The sequence below is a fragment of the Bos indicus genome, chromosome 10 (assembly GCF_029378745.1).
Source record: "Bos indicus isolate NIAB-ARS_2022 breed Sahiwal x Tharparkar chromosome 10, NIAB-ARS_B.indTharparkar_mat_pri_1.0, whole genome shotgun sequence".
In the NCBI taxonomy this organism is placed as follows: Eukaryota; Metazoa; Chordata; class Mammalia; order Artiodactyla; family Bovidae; genus Bos; species Bos indicus.
The window spans coordinates 42555672-42566702 of NC_091769.1; the positions used below are offsets into that span (position 1 = coordinate 42555672).

General features: G+C 36.2%; 1 protein-coding gene across 2 annotated transcripts in view; it reads left to right on the plus strand.

Annotated features, from left to right (window-relative positions):
- KLHDC1 (kelch domain containing 1) overlaps positions 1 to 10750 on the plus strand; it is a 40553-nt gene extending 29803 nt beyond the window's left edge. For both annotated transcript variants that reach the window (XM_070796637.1, XM_070796638.1), the window contains 3 exons: positions 3212 to 3296; positions 5105 to 5157; positions 7568 to 10750. In XM_070796637.1, coding sequence (XP_070652738.1) covers positions 3212 to 3296; positions 5105 to 5157; positions 7568 to 7754 — 325 coding nt within the window. In that variant the 3' untranslated portion in view covers positions 7755 to 10750. The remainder of the gene's footprint in view (positions 1 to 3211; positions 3297 to 5104; positions 5158 to 7567) is intronic.
- Positions 10751 to 11031: the final 281 nt, after the last annotated feature.

The following is an 11031-nucleotide window of genomic DNA, read 5'->3' on the forward strand; positions in this document are numbered from 1 at the left end:
ACATTGTGTATATATTAATATGCACAATACATTTAGAGCTTATCATAACTTCATATGTGATTATTATATTCTTATATATAAAAATTCAGTGGAATGTATTAGCAATTCTGGGTCTTTTGAAATATATTGTTTAATTTGAAGAGTTTTATATTAAAATCCAGGAACCCAATGTTCTAGTCCTTGCTCAGCTAACACTTAGTTTTTTGGCTTGGGAAAGTCACTTTGAAGAAGCTGAGCATCAATTTCTTCATCTATGAAATGAGGGAGTTGGACTAGATGAGCTCTTAGTTCTCTTCCAGTTGTCTGTGTGAATGCATTACTTATAGACCACAGTGGTAGTAAGAATGTGTTTAATTTTTCATTGCTCCTGTTTAATATTTAAATCCTTAATGAGTAATTAGAGCCATACAACTGTTATCAGTAAAATACTAGTTAGAACTGAGCTATGTGAAGAGATTTCTTTGAACTCAACTGATGTGTCATGTAAATCATATGCTTTATTAGAATGTTTAGGTGATAAGTTTAGAGCAGCTGTGAGAGGACAGAAACTATCAGTCTATAGAAAAAACATCAGGTTGCAAGCTAGATGTCACCAAAATCAAGGCAGGAAAGGCTTTCCAGTATTCCGAGATGATGAAGTCCAGGCCAGAGTTCCCCTCAGGCAGATAAGACAGAGGCAGATCTATCTTCAGGTTACAAGGTGAGGAGGAGAACAGGTGGGATACAGTTTATTGTAAGGAGAACATACATAAGTGTATATATACTAATTGTTTTTATGAAAGTAAGAATGTACTTAACATCAAAATGTATTTTGTGCAAACTTTTCCAAGTTATAATCTGAAAGGTAAGCTGCCTAATCCTCCTCTTGTAATGCTACAGAAAGGTTTCTTAACTTTGTTATTACTGACATTTTGGACCAAATTATTCTTTGTTGTTAGGGGTGTCCTGTGCATTTTAGGATATTTAGAAGCATCTCTGGCCTTTATATAATAGATGCCAGTGGTGTTGTGCCCACTCCCTCTTGCCACACATACCTGGTATTATAACAATCAAATATCTCCAGATATTGTCAGATGTCCCCTTGGGGGCAAAATTGACCCTGGTTGAGAACCACTGTCCTACAGTCTAGCACACTCTTCACTAGGTCTCACTTTAGATAAACTATGCTTAATAGCCATCTATGTAATCATATCAGATCATCTATATAGGTGGCTATCAGCAAGGTCCCTTTTCTGTTTCTGTAAAAGATGTCCAGTAAAGAGTTGCTATGTAGAGCCTTGAGCACTGTTGGATCCCATGAGTATTGCCAAGGTTACACATGGCTTTCTCTTCTCAAAATTAAGCTGTTCCTTCCTGTGAGGGCTGTCTCCTTTGCTCAGTCCCTCCTCAAAACCCTGTCCCCAATCCTACAACATAATCTGCGTGTTGCTGAAGATCTATACAATTTATATTCTAACATACAAGTTGGAGAATTGGGCAGAGTATTTCCCAAACAGAATTTCTAATGACTCAGTTCTGTTCTGAGTTCCAAGTGCATTAGTCCTTAAATGTGTCATGATTGTTTGAGAAAACTATTTTAACAAATTGTACACAATCCCACTGTTTGCACTTGTGGAAATTAAATAAAAAGAATTAATGTACTAAAAATAGTTGTGTGGTAATAAAAGACATGTTGGGAGGCATCTGTTGCTTCAGCAATTTGGTCTGTTAAGGAAAGCAATCAATTACTCTCAGAAACAAAGTAATGACTTTGTGAAACTTTTCATTTATTTTCTAAAAGTGAGAAATTATGTGTACTGTTTTCTGAGAGTTAGACCCCCAGAAACATTGAATTTTATAAAAACGTAACATTGCTTTTGGTAAATAATATGAAATCATACATGAATATGAGCTATCAAGCCATTTCCAAAACAACATTAGATGCTCTAGCTCTTTCTGAAATAATTTGTGTATTGAGTTAATGATGCTCATATTTTGTGTTTGCTTTTGTTAGTCAGAAGTTTTTGAGCACCTACTGGATGCAGAAAACCTTATTAAGCATTTTTAAGGAGAACATAAAATTAGATTACCCAAATTCCAGTGGTGTGCTGGTACATAGTTAACAACTGCTCTCCAAGAAAAACAAAACCAAAAAAAATCCTAATTTGCTGATTTCCACTGTGGCCAACATATCATTGAACATGGAGTTGACAGGCACCACTGGCTTTACCCATGGGGCACACTACTGGGGCCATTTTTGACCTTAAAGACTTTATAGAGTTTTTGTTGGGGGTTAGAAAACAAATTACATCAAACAATTGAAGTAGTAGATAGAGCAGTTTGTCTTCAAATGTAAGTTAAGATATTATAAAATAAGCACATAAATGTTGAAAGGTGCTGAGCAGGGAGGGTAACAGAGCCAATTTGGGTGGTCTTTGGAATGCTTCCTGGGGATTTTGAGCCTGTTTTTAGGCTCTGAGAGAATGACTTCTCATTCTAAACCTAAGATACAGGGTGAACCAAAGCCTAGAAAGAGATATAAGCTTTTCTCTTAGGGGACACAAATGAATGAACTTGGCTGAAGTTGGAGGGAGGGGTCATTTGTGAAAAGAAAGGAATTACAATTTATCAGAAAAAGAAATAGCTGTTGATCATAAATTTTAGGCTAAGAACAATGGCACAGATGCTTCCTGATCAGGAAATATCCATGTTTAAAAACAATAAATATTTGAAATATATTATTTATCAGCTCTATGTAGCTGGAAGAGATTAGAGACAGACAAATGAGGAACATGTTATGGTATTCTGTACCCAAAGTGATTAATGTGACAATGTAAAGAGAATGATGAGAATAGCGCCATGGCAGATAGCAATAAGAAAACTGTTTATGGAATAGGCTGGTCAGTTCTTTTTAAAATTGTTTTATTTTGTGATACTATTTATGAGATAAAGAGGTTAGAAAAAAGTTGAAGGATATAATATGAAAGAGTTATTGGGAGTCATCTCTTTCATTGAAATAATGTGATTTAATGAAACCTAGAACTTAAGTCTCTAATGATTCCAGAGGAATCTTTAAAATCTAACCTCTTTGAGGATATGGCACAGGCTTACGTTCAATCATGCCTCTTTTGAAATAGATTCAGTTTTAGAGTGTTCACTTTAAAATTGATTTATATGTGATGTACAGCTTCTTCCTTGATAGTATGTCACTGTTTATAATTTTCAATCACAGGTTATGGCACACAGCCTGTTTGGGAAAAGAAAATGAAATAATGGTATTTGGCGGGAGCAAAGATGATTTACTTTCCTTGGATACAGTAAGAAATTTTCATATCTAAATATTTTCTCTGAGTAATTGTTTTATTGAAGCTAAATGGCTGTTCAAAAAGATTATTGATATTCTCACATTGAAAAATATGGAAGGGCACAAAATGTTACACCGTTGTATGATTAATCTCCAGAATGAGTGACTTTTGTGAAGCATTTCAGGATATTTGGAGTTGATAAATCAAAATAGGTCTATTAACATTAGTCAAGTTATTAAGAAGAGCTTTAAAAAGATGACTCTTCCTTTTCTCTTTGACCCTTCCCATAGTCTGGGTATTTATAATTTTATCAAATTAAAATATTTTTAAAATATTTGTAAACATGAAAAGAATACATATAATGTATATGTAAACTACTAAGTATAAGTACTCTCGAAATTTGCTACCTAACTTAATAACTGGAACATTATCAACGCTAGCTTTTCCCTTCATGAGGAAACTACTTTGAAATGTTTATATTTTATTTCTATTTTATGTTCCCTTTGCCACTGCTTTATCCACCCGTTTTACAATTGAGTTTAGTTAAAGCATTCTTATTTTAAAATCTGATAAAACTTAAGTCAAAGGAATAAATGAGTAGATTTTGTAGTTTGTGTGGCTCAGCTGTTAAAGAATCTGCCTGCAATGTGAGAGACTTGGGTTCGATCCTGGGTTGGGAGGATCCTCTGGAGAAGGGAAAGGCTACCCACCCAAGTATTCTGGCCTGGAGAATCCCATGGACTGTGTAGTCCATGGGGTCGGAAAGAGTTGGACTTGACTTTCACTTCTCACTTTGGAAAGTATTTTCCTTTCCCTCCTAGCACCCTGGGAAATTCAGAGAGATGGGCACAGTCTGTACATGATGGACCAGGAGCTCAGGATTGCTTGCTCTGGTTTGCATCAGGTGCTGGGGAATGGCTGACGCTGGGAGCTGGCAGGGGTGGGCTACTCTTGAGCCAGAGCCCGCCCCCAAGAGCCCCAGTGCCCTCTCACGTCTTCAGGCATTGTTTTCTCCAGAGTTGCTCCCACAGAGTGGCAAGCCCTGAAATAAGGTGGCTTTTCTCCTGGGAATTTGGTTTACTGTAAGGTTCTGGGGCCTCCAAATCAAATGTTAGGTATAGTGAAAGTTTTAGAACTTTCTTTGGCTAAGAACTCAGTGCTTTAATAAAAGATTAAAACCACAACTTTACCTTTATTTAAAAAGCAAATTTTTTGGTTTGTCTTTGTTTTCTTGGCACTAGAAATCTCTATTTATTTAGGATACAAACTTTATCATTAACATATGAATTCTGATTAAAATCATGATCATAAATTGTGAAATTCTAAAGACCTATTTGAAAGGATAAGAAAAATGTTTGCTGACTCCTCCCCATTAACTTTTAGATGAGAGAGTCATTATCCAAAAAATCATCCAAATCTGTGATTTTCAAATTAGGAATTCCCAGGGAATCTATCACCTGGAAAAGGGAGACAGAATAAAGAGATTTTAAAATGAGTCATGTGGAAAAAAAGTTCTGCTTAAAAGACAAAAAACTTGAAGACCACTACCATTCTCATTTTGAAACCATGTTCTAAGAAAAAAACATTTGCAGTTATATAGGCTGTGCTTAGTTAAAAGTTGGGTCACTGAAAAAATTGTAACCATACACCCAGAGTTTGTATAGCTAGGCAGGTATGTATATATTTGTGTGTGTGTGACTAGAGATTTATTTGCTGCTTTACATGATTTCTTCTACATTTATAAAATAGAAATACTCAGTTATTAATGTTATTGTTATTTTTATTAAAAATCTTGATAACTCCTTTTTTATGTTGATTAGGGTCATTGTAATGATTTATTGATCTTTCAAACACAGCCTTATTCATTACTCAGGTAAGAAAATTCATTACTTTACAATATATATGTTATTAATATATGATCATTTCTTTCTTCTTCCTTTTTGGGAAGTGTTACAATATTTTTCAAGTAGTTTATCACTTGAATTTAAGTTTACAGCTGCCTAAGAGTATAACCAAATTTGTAATGATGAACCATACGCCAGTGTAATTTCTAAAAATTAAAATATACAGTGTAGTCACATTTTTGTTTCTAAAATTGAATTTAGTTCATGTAGGAGTATTAAACATAGTGTATTTCCTTGATTCTAGGCCCAACTTTTTCATATTTTAACTTTTCTGAAATCAGAGTGTATTATACTAGAGTATAATATCAGAGTGTCTAATACTAGACACATATATGTGCGTCTCAGTTAGTATATAGAATTTCTCTTTTAACCCCAAAGTTGTTGTTTAGTTATTGGTGTGACTTTGTGGGTCAGCTCTGCCCAGGAAGAGTTTTGAGAGTAAGCAGGGGGCCAACAACGGAGCATTAAGAACTCATAGCATTTGAGGCAGAAGACAAGGAGGCACAAGAGAGTGAGCAGAGTTAAAGATGAAGCAGGAGGTAACAGAGCGCAGAAACTGAGCGGGGAGATCACTGCAGATGGAGCATCTGCCCACTGTGAGGAGGTCACGGAGCATCTGGGTCGGCAAGTGCCGTGGAGTGTGGCGGTACTAAGACGTCGTTGGTACCGTAAGGGGGAAGCCAGGATAACTTCTGGGGGTGAGCACCACAACCAGAGGAGTGAGGGTATTTGTTTCCATGATTATGGGAGAAGCCATCAGCGAGTCAGCTATTGGAAACACAATAAATGAAGGGCAAATGAATGGAGCAGGCTCTTGAGATTTTAGCAAGAGGTAATAGAATTATCCCTTGACTGGAGGAAGAGTACTTTTAAAATAATGGGGAAAGGAGGAAATATAGCTATAAAAATAGGTGGCTTTGTTGGTTGGGGCAGGGCACGGAGGAGGTTTTGGCTGACAGCGAGGTTGTCTGACGAGGAGGAGGAGAGGCAAGGCTATGAACTTAAGAGTGGTGAGGGTGTGCCACAGCTGCTGAGGAGACGGTGAGCAGATGCTGACGAGGGATGTATTAACACAGCATTGTCCTGCTGAGCACTCAGGGGGCTCAGCTGAGATGGAGCAGAATCTGTATGCCACACCCACAGAAACGTGGTTTTCTCCAGCATGAAGCAGCCAGGTTGTAAGTGCAGAAAGGAGATGGCTGGCTGAGTTTAGCCAGGATGGTATAAACAGAGTGACAGTGGAGAAAGAAAGAGATTGTTGGCAAGAGAATGAAGAATGAAGTGCATCTGGATAGGAAAATGCACATGGATAAACTGTGAAATGAATATGGACAGGCTGGTTAGGGAAGAAAGTTACAACCGGACGGGTGTTATTATTTGGAGATCTGGAAAGAGTCAAAGGAGGAAAGGGGTATAAAAGTTAAAAGAATATAAGGTTGTGGTCCAAGAGGAGGAGAGAAGTTTAAGATTTCAGAGGTGAACTGTCCAGAGTGAAGTCATAAGAGTAAAAAGGGTTTTCCACAGAGATGTTAAAATCAGTCTAGGGACAAGACTGTGATGAGCCCAGGGCCAAAGTCCTCAGCAGTGGGGGGAAATGAGCAGGAGGTTAACAGATGGCAGCACCGGAGGGTGAAATGATTGCAGCCTGGAAGCAGGAGGGAGGAGCAGGGAGAATGCATACTAGTTATCTGCTATAAAAATGGAAATGAGGGGACATTTGTTCCCTTTTCTCAAGGAGGCTGCGCAGAAGGCAGTTTTCTTAGATTTCACTTAAAACAAGGACAGAAAGTCAGAGGAAGCAGGAGTGTCTGTGGACACAACTGGTGTTCCAAAAAGCACAAAGCAAAGCTTTGTAAGGGGAGATAAGCAGTGATGGGGAAGATGAAGCAGTATCGGACACTGGATATGCCTGCCTTTGAGGTTGAGACTCAGCTTGGCTGTTAGTCAGGCCAGTGAAGTCATTTCTGGAGGTGGGTGCAGGCTGCAGGGAGGGTCGGGTTACAGTGAATGAAATGGCTGCAAAGTGTTGCATCTCAGGGTGATGGAGAAGACAGTTCTCAGAGAAGAGTAAATGGTTATTGGGCTGGAAGAATACGTGAAACGGGGTCTGCTTCAGACTAACATGCTTCGAAATTAAGTCTGAATCTTTTTTACTTAAAGAACAGTATGCACGGTAAGTTGTAACTGGATTTCGGTCAGAGACAGGCACTGTGCTGCTATAAAAATACACAAGTAATGTGGCGCTCTGGAAAGAACAAGAGTACAAAGGGAGTACATAATCCTGTGAGATTTGTATAATTTTAGTTTTATAATACTTGCCTATAAATATTTTATAAGTTCAGGTTCAAAAGTAATAATTCTGTTATGTTTGGCTTACAGGTTATGCCTTGACTGCATTGGTAAAAATGCTATAATTTTAGAAAGTCAGATATCTTTATTACCTCCTAAACTTCTCCAACAAGTACTCAAAAAAATAACATTTTGGACTGCAGCTAATCACCGGGAAGAACAAAGAGCCCAAAAAGAAGAAACAGAAAATAAATATCAGTGGATCAGTAGCAATTAAGTTGTTATATATGCTTTATGTTTAATATGTTTAAACATTTTAATCAGACTGTATATTTACCCCCCAAATTGGAAGCTTTATTTAGAAGATAAAATCTGAAACAGAAATTCTATGTTAAAGTGATTGTATGGCATGAGATATATGGGAAGAAGATGTTAATGGCAGATATTTATATTTGTAAATTAATTTAATTGTAAGTTGCAGGAAAAAAATCTACTTTCTGAAAATAAGTACAATTGTCAGAGACTTTAACTCACTGTGTCCTCTTTACAGGAAAGATTATACAAATTTGAGAAGAATAAGAAATTACCCCCAAGGACTTAGGGATTCTCCAATATAAAGACAAATAGTTGTATAAAAACACCTCATGTCAGCTTTCAGAAAGAATAGATTTTTCTCAAGTCACTTTAAAGTCACCTAAAGTTTCCCATTAAGTAATTCAGTTATTTAAAGAACTTCTCCTTAAATAACTAATGTAACTGGCCAAAACAAGAAAATAGGCAGGCACTGGTATGGTATTAAATACTGAACTCCTTTTAGCATTTATCTAGTAAAGTATTCTTGGTCGTCTTTATTTGAGTAGGGAAATGAATGTCTTCAATTGTCTTTCTGTCACCTCTAAGTTGTTAGATTGTCCCATTTTTTCTGTATATATAAAGACAATGTTTGAAAGTGTTAGAGATTTATCATACAGGGTTTGACATATTGAGAGGCAGTATAGTTATTAACTTTTGATACACCTTAAAATACATTTTGTCTTGGGGACATACTTATAAAAAGTAACCTTCAGTAAATTATGAAATGGGATGATAATCTAGTAATTTATCTTTCTAGAAACTCATTTTGGCCCACACCATTCTACAGAGTTGGTGCTCAAGACCCAGGATATTCAAAATACCTTGTCTTCCCATTTCTTTTCAGTATTAACTCCCTATAAAGAAATGGAACATGAATATTTATCTTTGTAGTCCTTAAATAGTACTTTTGCCATAATTAAGAAGTTCTTCATATATCACAGTCATATCCATCCATTGGATTACTAATAACAAGGAATTACTGAAAACTCGGTGTATAAAATTACTCTCTACCGTACTACCATGCAAGTTGGCTCTGCAATTTAAAATGTTAAATGTATTTCTATATTGAAGTAAATGTGTAATTTATAATGAAAATTACAGTAGTTTGTAGATCTTCTTGAATTTGAGAGATATATTTTATATATATATGTACTGTATTTTGGATGTGTAAAAGTTCTATTTATGTATTGAAATATTTTGTGTTTGCATTTTATTATACAAACTATATAGAATTACTATTTTCCTAGTTTTGTTAGTGTGAACCAGTCATTAGAATTAATTGTGCAAACAATACTTCAGCATAAGTTTTCATTTCTGCTTACTATTTTTAGGCTGAATAACAGACTTAGAAAGTGAGTCTCACAGGTAATACAGGTCTTAGAAGTAATTATTTTATTACTATGAACTTTAATATCAGCAGTCTATAAGGAAAAACTATCTAAATCTATTAGATAGTGATAAATGACAGAGTGGGATGACCTCTTAAATGGTTTCTGAATTATTTCAATACCTTCTCTAGCCTCTTAGAAAAGCACTTCTGTTTATAAATGGCTTACCTAAACATTAAAAGTTATATTAGCCCCTCAAAACACACACAAAAATACACACACTTGTGTTGTTAGATTAGCCCCTCAAAACACACAAAAACACACACACTTGTGTTAAGAGGATGAAAATCTATATATTATCTTTGGCACACAAAACTGGAGCTCTTCTTATTTGCCTGATTATGCTGAACTACTTCAGAAAGTTATGTTCTGAGGTAGCCCCATGGTACGAGTGGTAGGGAATTCTAATCTGATCTTCAATTTCCAAAACTTGCCTTAAAGCAGGGCTTCCCTACTACTAAGAGATATAGAAATTCTGGGAGCTGGCAAAACCAGTTTTGAAAATCCCTAGTCAAGCAGTATTCATTCCTCATTCTTACCTCTTACGGTTTACAGTCAACTCTTGTGTTGTTGACCTGTATAGGAGCCCAAGGCAACATCAGCCTCATAACTTTAAACCCTCCCTTATGGATTCTCTGTTTGAAAGATGGGTCTAGAAGGTTGACTTTTTCTTTTTCCAGGTGGTTCACAAAATAGGTTTCCAGTCTGATTTTCAAGGAAAAAGAATTTCTGGCCATCTTAATTATGTATATCAGAATATTCTTCCAGTTGTCAGGAAGGATTCTTTTGAGGTATTATCATTTTTAGAATGATACGGTAAATGGCATATCAAAATTAGTATCTTTTCCAAGTAGTGTCTTTGCAAAAACACCTTTAAAAATTATTAGCCTCTTGATAGCTTAAAAATATTCTTTAGAACTTCATACTGCCAACCCAGAAACAAAGTGATGTTTTCACAAATACATTATTTATATGTATGTATGTGTGTGAGAGAAATAATACAAACTCAATAAAGTAGAATGATTTTCATGGAAGTACATACTGTTTGAAAAAGTAAAATTTTGATTTCAGAACACTTCAAAGGAAAAGAAACAATTTTAAGAATTCCCATTTTTTGGTGCCTGTTTTTCCACTGTATTAATATTGTGATTCTATTGGAATTTCCAGCTTGATGAAGTTACCATGTGGTTCAGCATGTGGGTTCAGCAAGAACATTTTCTAAATCACCCACGTAATGGACTGAATGTTTATATCCCCACAAAATTCATATATTGAAACCCTAATCCCCAGTGCGATGGTTTTTGGAGGTGGGGTATTTGGGAGGCAGTTAGGTTAAGATGAGGTCATAAGGATGGGGACCGGTGATGGATTAGTGGAAGAGACCAGAGCTCTCCTTCTATGTCCCTTCCCTATGAGAAAGTAGCCCACTGCAAGGCAGAAGAGGGCCCTCACTAAGTACCAAGTCTGTCTGTACCTTGATCTTAGACTTCCTAGCTTCTAGAACTGTGAGAAATAAATGTTGTTTAACCCATCCAGTCTGTGGTATTTTGTTATGGTTGCCTGAGCTAAGACAAACCTGAAGTCCACAGTTTACCTCAGGGTTCATTCTTGGTGGTGTATGTTTTATAGGCTTAGACAAATGTGTAGTAACATGTATCTGCCTTTATAGTAACATAGAAACTAAACGCTGCTCTAAAAATCCTCTGTGTTCTGCCCATTTATTCCTCCCTCCCCACTAAGCCCTGGCAGCCATAGATATCTTACTGTTTTTATATTTTTGCCTTTTTCATGTTATACAGTTAGAATTATACA